This window comes from Haliotis cracherodii, unplaced genomic scaffold (genome assembly GCF_022045235.1).
Source record: "Haliotis cracherodii isolate W230 unplaced genomic scaffold, xgHalCrac1.p SCAF_2, whole genome shotgun sequence".
NCBI classification, from domain to species: Eukaryota; Metazoa; Mollusca; class Gastropoda; order Lepetellida; family Haliotidae; genus Haliotis; species Haliotis cracherodii.
In genome coordinates, this window is record NW_027266275.1 from 6,958,554 (window position 1) to 6,978,690 (window position 20,137).

A 20,137-nucleotide genomic window follows, 5' to 3' on the forward strand; every position below is an offset into this window, starting at 1 on the left:
TAATATAGTTGTCTGAGATAAATGAGCATAGGCTACTCATTCTGTATTCAAACTATTGATTTGAAGCCCATTTCCGGTGTCCCCCGCCGTGATATTGCTGGACTATTGCTAGAAGCGGCGTAAAACCATACTCAATCAATGGCAGTATAAAATGTGAGAGCAGTAAACATGACCATGACAAGATAAGTTATTACCTGGTCACCACAGTGTTCAAGATTCCGAGATACACCTGGGCCGAACACCAGGGTGAAAAGTGATCTTCACACGAAAGCTGGTCTTAATGTTTTGTCAGGTAAAATGTCTGATGAAATGTGAAATGACAGGCACGTGCCCGCTCCACTTATGTCTATTGTCTAACCAGCCTCAAACACTTTCCATTCAGTGCTTGACCAGTCCAGTGTCACAAGAACATCACTGAATATTCCACATGTTTCTATAACGTTTAAAATCCATCCATGCTATTCCGGAAGTTTACAGATCACTCGAGCTTCTAAATATAATAAATTCCACTGCTTACATGAAATTATACGACATTCCTGAAAACTAATCATTGTCCAAATACAATGCAATGAAGTTCTACTGAATCTCAACAGAAACAATATAATACAGTTACAATCATTGTTTAACAATAATTTTCACTGCTATATAAAAATATTAATATTATTTTTCTTTATTTTTATATGTATATCTTCATCCACATGTTCATATACCTGTATCCCCTTGTCGAATTTTTGTCCATGTTACATAGAAATATAAAACGCCAGGGAATAACAGTTGTTGCAGAATCTCCCACATAACACGATATAATGTAAAACATATGAGATCACGCTTGTCACAAGCTAACCAGTCCCTACATGCAGCATATATATATATATATGTCAGTGTGTAAACTGGAACATTGCTGTATAGATTACAAACAACAACATATATGAACGAAATACAAGTGTTGCCAACGTCAGCGGAATATATGTTATATTGATGCTACCTTATTTAGGAAATACTACGGTACAACTCACGATAGGAGTCCTTTATGCAAGCCTTATATATATATAATTTTATACTCTCTGATTATTGATAAGGCTAAATAATATTGATGACGTTGAACAAGTATCAATACACATATTAAACATAAAATAAAACTAGAAATTCAAATGTTATTTCCGTGACAACACATGAAAATGGCTCACACGTGAGAGGTAGAAGTAAGGGTTATGTAGTTAGAGATGAGGTAGAGCAACTTGTGCGTTCCAAGGTTTATTACAGGTGCAGTCATTTGGATAGTTCTGTCTTGCTCTTATAATACCCAAACGTTTGATGAGGGTAGACGTCACAGTTTGCTCTGACTGGTCAACTGTAACTTTATTTTTTAATATGTATGGCCAACTTCGAATTGGCATATACTTTCTTTAAATGTGTTGTTCCTGGATCAAACAATGCTCACACAGTGAACCTAACAAATTTATATTGGCAGATTAAGGACCACTAGAGCAAATTGCGCACTATAACACATAAAACGTCAACGCCAGAAAATAATCCGCCGAAACATATTCTACTGAGGGAATAAGGCAACATAGCGAATGGATCACTGAAAATCAGTAATAACACCAGGTGTTCGCGAAAAGTGTAAGAATGTTCTGCCCTACTGGTATCACTCGCCACTCACACAATTTGCATGAAGGAGAGAGTTTAAATTTGTTGCCGACGTGGCAAAATTGTACTCCTGCCATGCGACGCCGGCCTGTAAACCATCGGGTCCCGAGCAGTGATCAAGCGATGGGCAAGACAATCAAGTGAGACAAAGTGAATTTATGTGGTTTTCATGACATTTGGAATAAATTTTTTTCTCTCTCTTTTTTTAAAATAGTTTTTTTATTCAATTCAGAATATGACATTACAGAGTTATACATGAAGTAGCACGTTGTAGCACATTTGGAATATATTGATTAGATAGATATACAAAAGGTATGGGCAAGCTAAAAGACTACCATCGGATTACAGACAATAGCAAGGGAGGTCAGAAACAAGAAGGTGCCAAATGTGGTCGTCGTGGCAGGAGCTTGTCCATTAGTCTCCTGGGTGCTGCACGTGCAATCAGAAGCAGATGCAGATCTGATGTACACAGTGACGAGGATGTCATCAGTTCTCGGAGGGGTTCCTTCATCTGAAGCTACCACTTGAAGCTAAAGAGACAACATATTCAGTTTCATGTGCAAATTGGATTGAAATCATAATAATTATTATTTATAATTACATGGATAAACACTCTTTTCAAACTTCGACGTATTAACAGCAGTCAGTCTATGATTCGCACTGTGTTAATACATTTAGCAAAACAGATGCGTGAAGATGAAGGTTAAGCCATGAAGACGAGTGACGTGTCGGTGCGTGTCGCCGCTGTGATGTTACAGCGTAATGCTAGATGAACCCAGGGTGACACAAGACGAAGCCAGTTACCACTTCGGCGAGATATCTGGTCTGGTGCTAACAAACAGAGGATTGTAATCAGCGTTGTCTGGGATTCAAACGCAGTGGATCTAGACAGCAAAAGGGTGCAGTTCAGCACATACGCGCATGCAGACTTTTCGTGTAGCTGTAATGTATGCCTTGTCGACCACGGGAGAAAAATATTATGATAACAAAAGACACCGTTGATGACCAGATAATACAGTACCAATGATGTAGCCATCGCTGTCTTTACTTACAGTGTAATTTGTTGACTGGGTGGCGTCCCCAAGAAGCATGGCGACGGTTACCTCTCCTGTAGTTTGGTTGACTTCAAACAAACCAGTTCCGTGGCTTGGAGTAACGCTAGCGATGTAGAACCTGACATTGCTGTTTGGAGTATTCTGGAAAATAACGCCAAGTGTATGTTTTATCGTTGATTGACAGTGAAATAGCCTAAATTATGCACCATACTTACTACATGCAATACGTGTGACGCTGACATACTAGTATTCAATACTATTTACTACCATTGACAATAACATACCAGTCTTCAATCATACTTACTACCATTGACACTGACGAACCAATACTCAATCATATTCATTACAATTGACGCTGACATACCAGTTTTCAATCGTATTTACTGCCATTGACGCTGACATACTGATATTCAATCATACTTACTTCAATTGACGCTGACATACTGGTATTCAATCATACCAACTTCAATTGACGCGCATATACTGGTATTCAGTCATACTAACTACAATTGACGCTGACATACTAGTATGCAATCATACTAACTACAATTGACGCTGACATACTAGTATTCAATCATACTAACTTCAATTGACGCTGATATACTGGTATTCAATCATACTAACTACAATTAACGCTGACATACTAGTATTCAATCATACTAACTACAATTGACGCTGACACACTAGTATTCAATCATACTAACTACAATTGACGCTGACATACTAGTATTCAATCATACTAACTACAATTGACGCTGACATATTAGTATTCTAGTATTCAATCATACTTACTTCAATTGACGCTGACATACTAGTATTCAATCATACTAACTACAATTGACGCTGACATCCTGGTATTCAATCATACTAACTACAGTTGACGCTGATATACTGGTATTCAATCATACTAACTTCAATTGACGCTGACATACTGGTATTCTAGTATTCAATCATACTAACTTCAATTGACGCTGACATACTAGTATTCTAGTATTCAATCATACTAACTTCAATTGACGCTGACATACTAGTATTCAATCATTCCTTTTGACACTAACCTTTACACACATTATAAGTTCTACTTACAGCGGGATCGCCGTCCACCGCATTGATGTCAAGGATGCGTGTTCCAACAGCAGCATCACCCATGACATAGACGTTGATAGGCCCGCCAGACACTGATATCACGGGGCTTTCGTCATTCACGTCCTTCGTAGAGAACATTCAATATCATCAGGAACTGTACATACGTGTGGTACAACGATATTTGAATTGCTGTTATAGCAAGCGTACATTACCAGGCTGTTTTAACAAATATAAATGCATTAAAACAATCTATTCAACTAAAACACTTTCTTGACTGAATGATAATTTCGTAATCATATTGTTATGAAGTAGTTTACTTATAAAAATGTATTTTCTTCCTACTACAGACTGTATATGTTAAGTTCTTATAATGAAATAACCATCATTTGTTGTTTCTATGTAGGGACGTGAATTCGTTGGTCAAAAGTATATTTCTTGTACACCTCAGACATGGGAACGATTATAAAACTATTTATCCTCATTACGAGACAAGAGAAGGAATTAGAACACATCATCAGCGGGTTCTGGCACTGCTAAGGGAGGCAACCCACGAGGGCATAGTTAATTACGACGTATATCAACAATATGTTGGATATTTGACAGTTTTATTCATGATGCTGTGCAATTAGGCCAGGCAGCTGGTACATTGAAATCATCATCAAACTGAGCATTGTGCATCCACCGTCTTCAGCAACCCATGCTTGTCGTAAGAGGCTACTAATGACACCGGATGGCCAGGCTCGCTGACTTGGTTGGTGCATGTCATCGTATCCCTATTGCATAGATCGATGCTCATGGTGTCAAACACTGGATTGTCTCGTCCAGCCTCGAATACTTACAGACTACCGTCACAAAGCTGGAATATTGCTGAGTGCGGCGTTAAACAACAATCAAACTATCATGTACCGTCTCCACAACGGCCTTACAAATACAGTTGTAACAAACAACAAGAAACATTTGCCGGTTTGTCAACCAGCTGATATTGTTGACGTATTTCCTAAATACAACTTCCAAATTCACATGTGAGGCGGTATGATAGCTTAGTGGTTAAAGTCGTGGCTCGTCACGCCAAAGACCAGGGTTCGATTCTCTCGGTGGTAATTATTGGCGACCACCTTCGTGATATGGCTAGAATATTGATAATAGTGATGTGAAACTACACGCCTGGCTAATGTGATCATGAAATATATATATAATATATTCTTTACTCACTGCGACCGCGACGCTGACTGTTGTTGTAGACGATGGTAAACTACTCAGTGTACCGTAATACGTGGACACCTCCAACACATATTCATGTCTGCTCTCATAGTCAAGTGGGACGGCTGTCCTAATCTCCCCCGTCTGTGGGTTGATGCTGAAGCTCTGGTAATCTCCAGCAGTGAACATGTAACTTGCTGATGCGGACTGGTCCCGATTATCAGCCTATGTTCAATAAACGAAAGTACATCTTAAAGACTTACACACATACTCGTGATATAGTCGGAATCGCACCATCGACTCTGTGCTTGGCAGAAATTGTTTATGAATATGGTTTTTTTTGTCGATTTTATTTAGATATTAGTGCATGTTTGCATTGTTGTTGTTTAACGCCGCACTCAGCAATATTCCAGCTATATGGCGGCGGTCTGTAAATAATCAAGTCTGGATCAGACAATTCATGAGCATCGATCCACGCAACTGGGACACAATGAGATGCATCAACCAAGTCAGCGAGCCTGACCACCCGATCCCGTTAGTCGCCTTTTACGACAAGCCTATTCTATCCCGGATCTTCAATGACCCGTATCTTTATATATGTTTACATATTATTTTGATAGTCGATGGAATGTGTAACTCGAATTCAGACGTCACTTGAATGTGATGGATGGAGGAATAGAGCAATTCGTAAATATCTGTGTTTTAAAGGAAACATTTCAGAATATTTTAAGTCCGCTTCATTGACTTCTCTCTGCTTGAATTCGTTAACGTAACACTAAAGGTAAGACGATGTGTTCAGTGACCCCAAGATAAATAATTTACACCTTTGTTATCCTCGGTGTATCGACCAACACGTTCAGTGAATTGTTTGATAGGCATTACTTAGAAGTTGACGGATGACAAGTAGACATAATTTATAGATAACAACTTCTTTAATACTGTAAAGGCAACAACCTCCATGACTTCACTAAAGAAAACTGACAGAAGCAGTCCACATATGCATTCGCCGCCACAAGCCATCAATCAACAGAGATCAAGGCCATTTCATTCCACCCGCCTACAATGAAGTAAGCAATAATCACCACACCAATTTAAACTTATCCTGTCTACACCTTGTTAACACATTCAGTTGTTTGACCAACTGGGCTAACACCTGGTGTTCCAACGGCGAAACTGCAGGTTTAATAACACTTCGGGGTCCCAAGACTAAACCGCTGATATAATAAGACATGGTGTTCTCTAGACGACAAATACAAGTGGCATACCTCGGAAGCTGATGTAATTACAATTGGAGTTCCCACGCCGGAACTTCTGGTTTATTAACATCTCGAAGATCTCACGACCAGACTGCTGGCGCAATAGGACTTCCGAGATCACACGAATTATTTGTTGGGATATTGATATGACTACTATATATACGTACTGTAACGGTCACAACAGGCGCATCCTGAGTGTTCTCTAGCACTACCACATATACGTACTGTAACGGTCACAACAGGTGCATCCTGAGTGTTCTCTAGCACTACTACATATACGTACTGTAACGGTCACAACAGGTGCATCCTGAGTGTTCTCTAGCACTACTACATATACGTACTGTAACGGTCACAACAGGCGCATCCTGAGTGTTCTCTAGCAGTACTACATATACGTACTGTAACGGTCACAACAGGCGCATCCTGAGTGTTCTCTAGCACTACTACATATACGTACTGTAACGGTCACAACAGGTGCATCCTGAGTGTTCTCTAGCACTACCACATATACGTACTGTAACGGTCAAAACAGGCGCATCCTGAGCGTTCTCTAGCACTACTACATATACGTACTGTAACGGTCACAACAAGCGCATCCTGAGTGTTCTCTAGCACTACTACATATACGTACTGTAACGGTCACAACAGGTGCATCCTGAGTGTTCTCTAGCACTACCACATATACGTACTGTAACGGTCACAATAGGCGCATCCTGAGTGTTCTCTAGCACTACTACATATACGTACTGTAACGGTCACAACAGGCGCATCCTGAGTGTTCTCTAGCACTACTACATATACGTACTGTAACGGTCACAACAGGCGCATCCTGAGTGTTCTCTAGCACTACTACATATACGTACTGTAACGGTCACAACAGGCGCATCCTGAGTGTGTTCCAGCACTACTACATATACGTACTGTAACGGTCACAACAGGCGCATCCTAAATGTTCTCTAGCACAACTACATATACGTACTGTAACGGTCACAATAAGCGCATCCTGAGTGTTCTCTAGCACTACTACATATACGTACTGTAACGGTCACAATAGGCGCATCCTGAGTGTGTTCCAGCACTACTACATATACGTACTGTAACGGTCACAACATGCGCATCCTGAGTGTTCTCTAGCACTACTACATATACGTACTGTAACGGTCACAACAGGCGCATCCTGAGTGTTCTCTAGCACTACTACATATACGTACTGTAACGGTCACAACAGGCGCATCCTGAGTGTGTTCCAGCACTACTACATATACGTACTGTAACGGTCACAACATGCGCATCCTGAGTGTTCTCTAGCACTACTACATATACGTACTGTAACGGTCACAACAGGCGTACCCTGAGTGTTCTCTAGCACTACTACATATACGTACTGTAACGGTCACAACAGGCGCATCCTGAGTGTGTTCCAGCACTACTACATATACGTACTGTAACGGTCACAACATGCGCATCCTAAGTGTTCTCTAGCACTACTACATATACGTACTGTAACGGTCACAACAGGCGCATCCTGAGTGTTCTCTAGCACTACCACATATACGTACTGTAACGGTCACAACAGGCGCATCCTGAGTGTGTTCCAGCACTACTACATATACGTACTGTAACGGTCACAACAGGCGCATCCTGAGTGTTCTCTAGCACTACTACATATACGTACTTTAACGGTCACAACATGCGCATCCTAAGTGTTCTCTAGCACTACTACATATACGTACTGTAACGGTCACAACAGGCGCATCCTGAGTGTTCTCTAGCACTACCACATATACGTACTGTAACGGTCAAAACAGGCGCATCCTGAGTGTGTTCCAGCACTACTTCATATACGTACTGTAACGGTCACAACAGGCGCATCCTGAATGTGTTCAAGCACTACTACATATACGTACTGTAACGGTCACAATAGGCGCATCCTGAGTGTTCTCTAGCACTACCACATATACGTACTGTAACGGTCACAACAGGCGCATCCTGAGTGTTCTCTAGCACTACTACATATACGTACTGTAACGGTCAAAACAGGCGCATCCTGAGTGTTCTCTAGCACTACCACATATACGTACTGTAACGGTCACAACAGGCGCATCCTGAGTGTTCTCTAGCACTACCACATATACGTACTGTAACGGTCACAACAGGCGCATCCTGAGTGTTCTCTAGCACAACCACATATACGTACTGTAACGGTCACAATAGGCGCATCCTGAGTGTTCTCTAGCACTACTACATATACGTACTGTAACGGTCACAACAGGCGTATCCTGAGTGTTCTCTAGCACTACTACATATACGTACTGTAACGGTCACAACAGGCGCAACCTGAGTGTGTTCCAGCACTACTACATATACGTACTGTAACGGTCACAACAGGCGCATCCTGAGTGTTCCAGCACTACTACATATACGTACTGTAACGGTCACAACAGGCGCATCCTGAGTGTTATCTAGCACTACTACATATACGTACTGTAACGGTCACAACAGGCGCATCCTGAGTGTTCTCTAGCACTACTACATATACGTACTGTAACGGTCACAACAGGCGCATCCTGAGTGTTCTCTAGCACTACTACATATACGTACTGTAACGGTCACAACAGGTGCATCCTGAGTGTGTTCCAGCACTACTACATATACGTACTGTAACGGTCACAACAGGCGCATCCTGAATGTGTTCCAGCACTACTACATATACGTACTGTAACGGTCACAATAGGCGCATCCTGAGTGTTCTCTAGCACTACCACATATACGTACTGTAACGGTCACAACAGGCGCATCCTGAGTGTTCTCTAGCACTACCACATATACGTACTGTAACGGTCAAAACAGGCGCATCCTGAGTGTTCTCTAGCACTACCACATATACGTACTGTAACGGTCACAACAGGCGCATCCTGAGTGTTCTCTAGCACTACCACATATACGTACTGTAACGGTCACAACAGGCGCATCCTGAGTGTTCTCTAGCACTACCACATATACGTACTGTAACGGTCACAATAGGCGCATCCTGAGTGTTCTCTAGCACTACTACATATACGTACTGTAACGGTCACAACAGGCGTATCCTGAGTGTTCTCTAGCAGTACTACATATACGTACTGTAACGGTCACAACAGGCGCATCCTGAGTGTGTTCCAGCACTACTACATATACGTACTGTAACGGTCACAACAGGCGCATCCTGAGTGTGTTCCAGCACTACTACATATACGTACTGTAACGGTCACAACAGGCGCATCCTGAGTGTTATCTAGCACTACTACATATACGTACTGTAACGGTCACAACAGGCGCATCCTGAGTGTTCTCTAGCACTACTACATATACGTACTGTAACGGTCACAACAGGTGCATCCTGAGTGTTCTCTAGCACTACTACATATACGTACTGTAACGGTCACAACAGGTGCATCCTGAGTGTGTTCCAGCACTACTACATATACGTACTGTAACGGTCACAACAGGCGCATCCTGAATGTGTTCCAGCACTACTACATATACGTACTGTAACGGTCACAATAAGCGCATCCTGAGTGTTCTCTAGCACTACTACATATACGTACTGTAACGGTCACAACAGGCGCATCCTGAGTGTTCTCTAGCACTACTACATATACGTACTGTAACGGTCACAACAGGTGCATCCTGAGTGTGTTCCAGCACTACTACATATACGTACTGTAACGGTCACAATAGGCGCATCCTGAATGTGTTCCAGCACTACTACATATACGTACTGTAACGGTCACAATAAGCGCATCCTGAGTGTTCTCTAGCACTACCACATATACGTACTGTAACGGTCAAAACAGGCGCATCCTGAGTGTTCTCTAGCACTACCACATATACGTACTGTAACGGTCAAAACAGGCGCATCCTGAGTGTTCTCTAGCACTACCACATATACGTACTGTAACGGTTACAACAGGCGCATCCTGAGTGTTCTCTAGCACTACCACATATACGTACTGTAACGGTCACAACAGGCGCATCCTGAGTGTTCTCTAGCACTACCACATATACGTACTGTAACGGTCACAATAGGCGCATCCTGAGTGTTCTCTAGCACTACTACATATACGTACTGTAACGGTCACAACAGGCGTATCCTGAGTGTTCTCTAGCACTACTACATATACGTACTGTAACGGTCACAACAGGCGCATCCTGAGTGTGTTCCAGCACTACTACATATACGTTCTGTAACGGTCACAACAGGCGCATCCTGAGTGTGTTCCAGCACTACTACATATACGTACTGTAACGGTCACAACAGGCGCATCCTGAGTGTTCTCTAGCACTACTACATATACGTACTGTAACGGTCACAACAGGTGCATCCTGAGTGTGTTCCAGTACTACTACATATACGTACTGTAACGGTCACAACATGCGCATCCTAAGTGTTCTCTAGCACTACTACATATACGTACTGTAACGGTCACAACAGGCGCATCCTGAGTGTTCTCTAGCACTACCACATATACGTACTGTAACGGTCAAAACAGGCGCATCCTGAGTGTTCTCTAGCACTACCACATATACGTACTGTAACGGTCACAACAGGCGCATCCTGAGTGTTCTCTAGCACTACTACATATACGTACTGTAACGGTCACAACAGGCGCATCCTGAGTGTTCTCTAGCACTACCACATATACGTACTGTAACGGTCACAACAGGCGCATTCTGAGTGTTCTCTAGCACTACTACATATACGTACGGTTACGTTGACAACTGGCACATCCTGAGCGTTCTCCAACACAACTACTTCATAGTTCTTGACGCCAAAAATGGGGACAGTGACATTGACCACAACCGTCACCGCTGACATCCTGGCATCACTGGCGCTGTCTGTGGCTATGACGGTCAGCTCGTGTATCGGCTGGTGGGCAGGGTCCGGAAACCCACATGATATCTGACCAGACTGGGCGTCGATCTCGAACCTGAGAGAGACCAAGCATTGAACCTGGAACATCCATTGTTGGTGTGTTTGTTTGTTTGTTGCTTAACGCCGCACCGCAATATTCCAGCTATTTGACGGCTGTCTGTAAATTATCTAGTCTGGATCAGACAATCCAGTGATTGGTATCATGAGCAGTAATCTTCACTACTGGGATCGATGACATACATCAACCAAGTCAGCGAGCCTCACTACCCGATCTCGTTAGTCGCCTCTTCCGACAAGCATAGTCGCCTCTTATGACACGCATGGGTTGCTGAACACCTTTTCTAACCGGATCGTAACGGGTCACATCTAATATCATACACATTAGAAGAATACATAGTTATTCATTTCGCAGTCTGTGACAAGTATGTCCGTCATTAATAACATATTTCAGACGTTTGAGATAGACATTTGCAGTAGCCATTAGTGGTCAATTGCAGTGACAAACAGTTGTTGTCCCGGCAATTTGCCCGCACTGGTACCTGCTGTGTACCAATGGTATTTACCACCTCTTTCTGGCTATGGTTTACTGAAGTTTACCTAAGTTACCTAAGAAAACCTCTGAAATGCTGGATTTCCTCATTGATGACATCTACGTAAAATTTGGGGAAAAGTCATTTCGGCAAGAAGTAGGCATCCCCATGGGCACCAATTGTGCTCCCCTTCTTGTGATATTTCTGCTCGGATTGGCGAGTTAAAACAAAGTAATTTGGCCAAGAACTTTAACTTAAGCTTCAGGTAAATCGAGGATCAATAACCATCAAATAGCCAATTCCCTGCTACTGATTTACCCATCTGAACAAGAAATAAGCAGACCAGTGATCCCTCCTCATATGTTTCCTGTTTAGATTTATGCATTAGGATTCAGAGTGACAAAACACTTTACACAAGACTGTATGACAAGAGAGATGACTTGAACTTTCCAATAGACATCTTTCCCTTCATGTCGAGCAATATTTCCTCAGCTCCATCCAAATTTTCAAGGTACAATGAAGCATGCTTTTTCTACCGAGATTTCAAAGAGCGTCAAACGACTCTTGCTCAGAATGAGTTTGATCAACCTCAGTAAAGCTTTCAAAACATTTAATAGTAGACTTGTGGAAGACATTTCCAAATTGGACGCATCATTGACAAGGATGATGTGAGATGCAATTCCCTTTTTTGACTTGTACCATATAATCTCATGTTGTTGTTTTTAGAGGAACAATTGACCTGCCTTTGCATGTGTTAATCACGGTTGCAAGATACACACACTTGGTGTCATCACTGTGTGATAGTTATTCCTTAACACAGGCTCATAATATAGACGGAATTGACAAACGACCCTGGTTTTGGTATTGATTTCTTATGAATATGGAAATTGATTTTGCTGCTTTTATTTTCACAACTCTATATATATTCTAATGGTTTTCATGTAGTGGTGTTTTGGTTGGTTGGTTTGTTGTTTAACGCCTCACTCAGCAATATTCAAGCTTTATGACGGCGGTCAGTAAATAATCGAGTCTGGACCAGACAATCCAGTGATTAATATCATGAGCAACGATCAACTCAATTGGGATCGATGACATGCATCAACCAAGTCAGCGAGCCTGACCACCGGATCCCGTTAGTCGCCTTTTAGGACAAGCATAGTCACCTTTTACGGCAAGTTTGGGTTGCTGAAGACCTATTCTACCCCGGAATCTTCACGGGTTTTTCATGTAGTGACTTAGCCAGCACACACCATCTGTACTCACATCGACGATGTCCCCATTAAACTGTAAACCACACGTGATCTGTCCGTGTTTGGTTCATCAACGTCAGTGGCCTAAATAAACAAATATGGATGCGTGATTATTGCAAATAAAATCATAATCGTGAAAAATGCGTGACAGTCTGTATTTTGCTTGCTTGTATGATAATGTGAAACTGTAAATCAAGAAGTGAAGACGTTATGGAGTGGATGTCATCTCATGTCAAAGCATTCGTCATATTTTTGATACATTATAAAAGTGTGATCACGATTCAATTTGTATTGGAATCGACTTTCAAAAAGAAGGCCTGTATTCATGAATGTATGCAAGGTTGACCCATGGCTAATAGAAGGTTTTAATAATAATAATAATAATCAGAGCACTGTTCGATTTGTACTTCACAAAGCATCAACATGGACAGAATGTTCTAAATGATTCTATAAAAGCACGTGTGGCATCCGTTGATATTTACTAGGTAAATAGACAGGTTGCCAAGATAAAATATACAGCTTACACGTAAATACAAGAAAACAACATCAAAGTGGTCTACTGCACAAGCTATATGTGTGTAAGGGGGTAAAATCGTTTTTCTTTGTTTGCGTGTATGTGCTTGTGTGCGTGCGTGCTTGCGTGTGTGTAAAATCGTTTGGCAACACATTTACCTAAGAGCTATTGCCATCAAATGCACTCACCATAACGTTTCCGATAACAGCTGCAGTTTTAAGCTCCCTGACGGTGAAGGTATATATTCCATCTGTAGTTCCATTGAATGCTGGGGAGTTGTCATTGACATCTGCCACCACTACTCGAACAGTCGTTGTAGCTGTCTGTGAAACACATAACCACCACAGCATTGTCTTAGTGACTGTGTCTTACGCTCTATTCTATAATAAGAACTCACCGAACAACAGGAAGGAAAGTCAAAACTTAACTCGTAAGTCGTTGTGACCATCAATTAGATATATATTCTATGGTCACAACGACTTTGAGTGTGAACCGCAGTTCTAGACGACGATAATTGCTACCGGGACCTTCGTCACAAATTATGTTCAATATGGTGTTCGTGGAAACGGGGTGTCAATATGTATACGTGTGCTTTAAAAGGTTGAGACTCCTATGTGGGAGTCTATCTAATAACTACTGCATATTATCATGAACTAGCGTCACGCTTCTTTTCTTTTTCTAGACGGCACCTCTGGTAAAATGGACTTCCATTTCATGCTTACTTTAATGAATTTGTGAACACTTTTTGTGAATAACTACATACATAGCTTTATACACTATAAAGACCGCATCCGTGGTCTGGTGGTGGAGCGTCCACGCAGACAGTCCGGGGTTAGAACCCCGGCCGCGTCATACCAAAAGATGTTAACATATGGTACGTTTGGTAACTCTGCCTGGCACTCGACACTAAGGGATTAAAACAGGGACTGGTCGGCTCGGAGTAAGTATAATGTGTCTGAGTGGGGTATTCATGATACACTGGGGCATGGTATATCAGTGGGCTAGTACAAGCAGCCACACACACACACGTGCATGCACGTGGCTATATAAGGGCAATAATCTTTCACGCGACGTCAAACCCCATTTCACCTCACCTCACCATATACACTTAATCATACATTGATATTACTCTTGTCAAATCAAAATATACTTTTTCCAAGACAAACGCATTCATGATTAAAGACCCGAATGTTAACAATGTTTATGCGGGTTTGTAGTTAACAATTCCATTCGGGGGCACGGGTGGCCCAGTCGTCTAAGGCGCCGCGATTCGCTGTGCAGAGTTGCGTCCCTTGGACACGCCAGAAACCTATGATTGTGGGTTCGAATCCCGGTTCGCCCCGATTATGTTTCTAGGTTTGTCAGCACCATACCCGTGCTCGTGGGTTTCACCGAAGTGGTAAACGTCTGAGACCTGCATCACTTCGGGCTTTCCTCCCACATTAAGCTGACACGCCGTGATATAACTGGAATACTGTTCAAAGCGGCGTTAAACCCAACTCACTCACTCACTAACAATTCCATTCAGACTTTGCATTATAAAAATTAAGTTTATCCTTTAAAAACAAAATTTAAATCCTGTATGTGAAGCAGTTTTTTTTTTAACATGTGACTCACCACAGAGGCAGCATCCGAGACTTCCACTAACAGACTATACACATTCACCATCTCAAAGTCAAGGGGGAGAAGATTAGTAATCGTACCATCTCTGGAAGAAAATACATCAATCACAGAAATAGTTATAATAAGTTAACTTCAATATGATAGGAACGTGGGTGATCCAGTAGTTGTCTTTGACGTTATTCCCTCTACAAGGTTTCGTCCCTTTACTATGTCATGATCCGCTGATCGTGAGTTCAAACATCAGATACGTGCAGAGTGTGCCGGTCAGCACCAGAACCCTGTTCACCGGTGTAACAATACGGCACACGCCCACATGCAGGACTTGCCACTCTGTAGCTTTTTCGTGAAGCTGACACGCCGTGATAGAACTTAACACTTTATAACGCGGCATCAGACTGAATTAACTTCCACAGCCATATGACAATGAAAAGCTTCGGGTAAGGAGTAATGTTGAACTGGTATGTCAGGTTAAATATTACTATAATCAAACATGTGGCATAAAAAAAATACATATTTGTCCATGCAATCTATGCAGCAATCAATAAGCTATAAAATGTAACTGAGTTTAGTGTATTTTGTACCCGTCAATTGAGAACGTGTTTCCGTTGTTTCCGCCGATGATAGCAAAGTTGAGGCGTCCGCCCTCGGGATCGGTGGCCTGTCATGAACAGGGAAGGAACAATGAATAATGTTCCAAAGTAAATATAATATTCTATCACACACAAAAATAAGTTGAGACTTATTTAATCATTATCTAAAATACAAATTGGCGGTGGCGGAGGGGTAGCCTAGTGGTTAAAGCGTTCGCTCGTCACGCCGAAGACCCGGGTTCGATTCCCGACATGGATACAATGTGTGAGGCCCATTTCTGGTGTCCCCCGTCGTGATATTGCTGAAATATTGCTAAAGGCTGCGTAAAACCACACTCACTCACTCACCCACAAAGTGGCGTGTTGGGCGCTGATGTCGGGGAAACGTATGGATCTTTTTGTTCTGTAATTCATACCTTTTGTTTCATTATTTGGATTCTTCACAATAATAATAAATAAAAGCGAGAAAACCATTTCCAGAGAACAAAGTTGGCATTACCAACATGACGTCCGTTGTTAATAGAAAATCGCTCAAGCTTATATACTTTTTCATTTCCTGAATAATGTAGTTAGTGACGCAGAAGGCGCAATGTTGGATTTAAATTACCCCATGAGTGATCTCCCCTGAATTGTTCTTAAAACTGTCACGCCTTCCCATTATAATTATGTTAACTATGTGACTCATGAACAATGTTCGACGTACCGGGACCGTGAAGATAGACCTGTTTATGCTGATGCATTCGCTGTAGGTTACCGTGAACAGCTCTGCTGGAATCCGTGGCCCTTTGTTGTCCGAGGAAGTGATCGTTATACGGACCACAGCCCTGGTTATGGAAATGTATCACCTCCTTGGTAAATTGCCACACGTTATAATTAACAGATACGTTTATTAGGTCAATAGCCAATCAAGAACTAACAGTCAGTGCACACACGAGTGTCACCATTATCATAATACAATTACAGGAAATGCATTGACATGATTTTTATAGGAACACAACAAAGTGATCAACCCCTTTCCGATTTTATAGGTACAATACAAAGCGATGAACCCCTTTCCGTCAGCATATTAAGAAACCCCCGCTAAAAGCAGAGTCCATTGTACAATTCCGACTATGTCATGGGGAGGTAGGGTAGGACGAGCTTATCCTTTCCGCGAACACCTGGTGTCATCACTGATTTTCAGTATCCATATTAACAACAGTTTCAAAACTTTTTGCCGATTGTGCCGAATTCAATGTGTTTCGATGGATAGTCGAGATTGGTTATTATTTGCCCTTGATGTTTTCTATCAATGAATTACTATCAAATAGTCGCTATTTGACTGAAATAATGCCCACTCATTCACTATCAAATAATGATACCAAGTAAACAAAAGATTTGTTTGCTTGTCAAACTTATACGTACTGTACAAAGTATACATTGACATGAATCAGGATAAGAAAATATGTAATTACGTGTCACGTCTAGGACCACTGTCACTGTCTGAGGCCCGGATATGTAAAATGTATTGGTCCCCTCCGCTGACCCTGGCCTGCAGATACAGTGTGCCATTGACAGCGTCGATAGACGCTTTGTTCGCTGCCCCCGTTGATGCGGTACTTATTGAATACCTCACGCTGCCAACTGTGTCCACGTCGGTTGCCGTTAACTGGGTAGTGAAAAGACCAAATACATGAACGGTTAACGCTCAGCTAAACGATCAGAAATAGCGATGAAAAATAAAACCGGACGTTGAGAAGTGCAACTTGGCGATGAGAAGTACATCTAAATCATGCCAAACACGACAAGGCGAGTAAAAATACAACCACACTATGATAAGTAGAACCGAATAATTCGATGCATTGTTAGGCGATGGGAAGTAAAACCAAATCATGCGAAGTACAACTCGGCGATGCGAAGTAGCAATGGGGCTGTATCTTTCTCACACTGGCATTGTATCTCCCTTGCTCTGGAAATGTATCTTTCTTGCACTGGAATCGTATCTTTTTTTGTACTGGGGTTGTATCTTTCTTGTACTGGGATTGTATCTTTCTTACACTTGGGTTGTATCTTTCTTACACTGGGATTGTATCTTTCTTACACTGGGATTGTATCTGTCTTGTACTGGGATTGTATCTTTCTTACACTGGGATTGTATCTTTCTTACACTGGGATTGTATCTTTCTTGTAGTGGGATTGTATCTTTCTCGCAAACGGATTGTATCTTTCTCGCACTGGGATTGTATCTTTCTTGAACTGGAAATGTATCTTTCTTACACTGGGATTGTATCTTTCTTACACTGGGATTGTATCTTTCTTACACTGGGATTGTATCTTTCTTACACTGGGATTGTATCTTTCTTACACTGGGATTGTATCTTTCTTGTAGTGGGATTGTATCTTTCTCGCAAACGGATTGTATCTTTCTCGCACTGGGATTGTATCTTTCTTGAACTGGAAATGTATCTTTCTTACACTGGGATTGTATCTTTCTTACACTGGGATTGTATCTTTCTTACACTGGGGTTGTATCTTTCTTACACTGGGATTGTATCTTTCTTACACTGGGATTGTATCTTTCTTACACTGGGGTTGTATCTTTCTTACACTGGGGTTGTATCTTTCTTACACTGGGATTGTATCTTTCTTACACTGGGATTGTATCTGTCTTGTACTGGGATTGTATCTTTCTTACACCGGGATTGTATCTTTCTTACACTGGGATTGTATCTTTCTTGTAGTGGGATTGTATCTTTCTCGCAAACGGATTGTATCTTTCTCGCACTGGGATTGTATCTTTCTTGAACTGGAATTGTATCTTTCTTACACTGGGATTGTATCTTTCTTACACTGGGATTGTATCTTTCTTACACTGGGGTTGTATCTTTCTTACACTGGGATTATATCTTTCTAACACTGAGATTGTATCTTTCTATTACTGGGGTTGTATCTTTCTTACACTGGGATTGTATCTTTCTTACACTGGGATTGTATCTGTCTTGTACTGGGATTGTATCTTTCTTACACTGGGATTGTATCTGTCTTGTACTGGGGTTGTATCTTTCTTACACTGGGATTGTATCTTTCTTGTACTGGGGTTGTATCTTTCTTACACTGGGGTTGTATCTTTCTTGTACTGGGGTTGTATCTTTCTTACACTGGGGTTGTATCTTTCTTGCACTGGGATTGTATCTTTCTTGTACTGGGATTGTATCTTTCTTACACTTGGATTGTATTTTTACCTGTATGAGAGCCACTCTTTGGTTACCGGAGTAATCACCCTCAATCTGTGAAACGTCATAAAATGTTGCAGAGAACTCTGGGGAATTGTCATTCACGTCCACCACGTTGACTGTAACATTAACATCGACAAAGTCTTGAGACGTCCCTGCTGGCCTTGCACGGATCTGAAAGTGAAAACATTTCCTTGTATACTATTACGCTGCGTGCATTGTATTTTGAAGATTGGGAATTTGGAACTAAATGCGCATCTTTAAGTTTCAAATGTTTAATTTAGCTTGCTAAATCTACCTGTAAACAAGATCTTAATTAAAAACACTGTAAGTTTATAACAATGACGCTTTATGTGATTGAGTAGTATGATGTCAATATGCTTTTTTATCGCATAGATGGCAAGCATCAAGAGTGTTGGGCAAAGCTACTTCGTAAGCCGACGTGAAGTATGGTCTCCTAAAGAGTCAGCAAACCTTTCATGTTTTAGTTCTATACCGCACGACATATTTATGACGTCACACCGCTGATTGTGACGCCAAAATATGGCCTTACAGTCGGCCTTAGAAAAGCGCCAAATTTCGAGCTAATTTTGATATTACCAAAACTTGACACACTCTCTAAGACAATTTGATCATGTTTTTAATTGTTTGATTGTACATGTAATTATTTCAAAAACATATCGACAATGACTGAGAAACAAGTACTTTTCTATTAATATTATTTTCCGCTGTGATGCAGTCGTCAAATCGGTTGTGATTTGATACCTCTGATTGACCAATCAGAATCGAGTAGTTCACAATTTCATGGAACAGTTGGGTCAAACGCCTCTTCTGGAAAGTATTTCAAATATATCACGGTGTGTCAGCTTCATGAAGAAAGAAAAAGCCCGAAGTGATGAAGGTCTTAGACGTAGGAAACTCACTAATACGGAAATGGTGCTGAAGAACTTAGAAACATGATCAGGGCCAATCTAGGCTTCGAACCCGTGTCCCTTGACACAGTAGGTACAAGCATTATGTCACACAGGCACTGCTTTAAAGGAGGGTTTTGAATCGGTGTAAAAAATCTATGTAAGTGTAAATGAAAAACTCTTTAACTTCGCCGACATTTAAAAGTATAATTGCCACATACAAATAAAGTCATTATGCTTGTATATACTGAACCGCAAAGAAACGTAACCCCAAGTAACATTTCATGAAAAGTTGTCATTTAAATATCTGGGTATTTTTTGTCAAAGTTTCTAAAATTTAACATT

General features: G+C 41.4%; 1 protein-coding gene across 2 annotated transcripts in view; it reads right to left on the reverse strand.

Moving 5' to 3' along the window:
- Positions 1 to 1,816: 1,816 nt before the first annotated feature.
- Positions 1,817 to 20,137, reverse strand: part of LOC139469633 (cadherin-99C-like) — a 35,232-nt gene continuing 16,911 nt past the window's right edge. For both annotated transcript variants that reach the window (XM_071251859.1, XM_071251860.1), the window contains exons 14-25: positions 18,891 to 19,055; positions 17,124 to 17,317; positions 16,373 to 16,493; positions 15,661 to 15,737; positions 15,074 to 15,164; positions 13,645 to 13,779; positions 12,956 to 13,026; positions 10,995 to 11,217; positions 5,004 to 5,216; positions 3,792 to 3,914; positions 2,703 to 2,846; positions 1,817 to 2,180 (exon numbers count right to left, since the gene is read on the reverse strand). In XM_071251859.1, the coding sequence (XP_071107960.1) occupies positions 1,974 to 2,180; positions 2,703 to 2,846; positions 3,792 to 3,914; positions 5,004 to 5,216; positions 10,995 to 11,217; positions 12,956 to 13,026; positions 13,645 to 13,779; positions 15,074 to 15,164; positions 15,661 to 15,737; positions 16,373 to 16,493; positions 17,124 to 17,317; positions 18,891 to 19,055 (1,764 nt within the window). In that variant the 3' untranslated portion in view covers positions 1,817 to 1,973. The remainder of the gene's footprint in view (positions 2,181 to 2,702; positions 2,847 to 3,791; positions 3,915 to 5,003; positions 5,217 to 10,994; positions 11,218 to 12,955; positions 13,027 to 13,644; positions 13,780 to 15,073; positions 15,165 to 15,660; positions 15,738 to 16,372; positions 16,494 to 17,123; positions 17,318 to 18,890; positions 19,056 to 20,137) is intronic.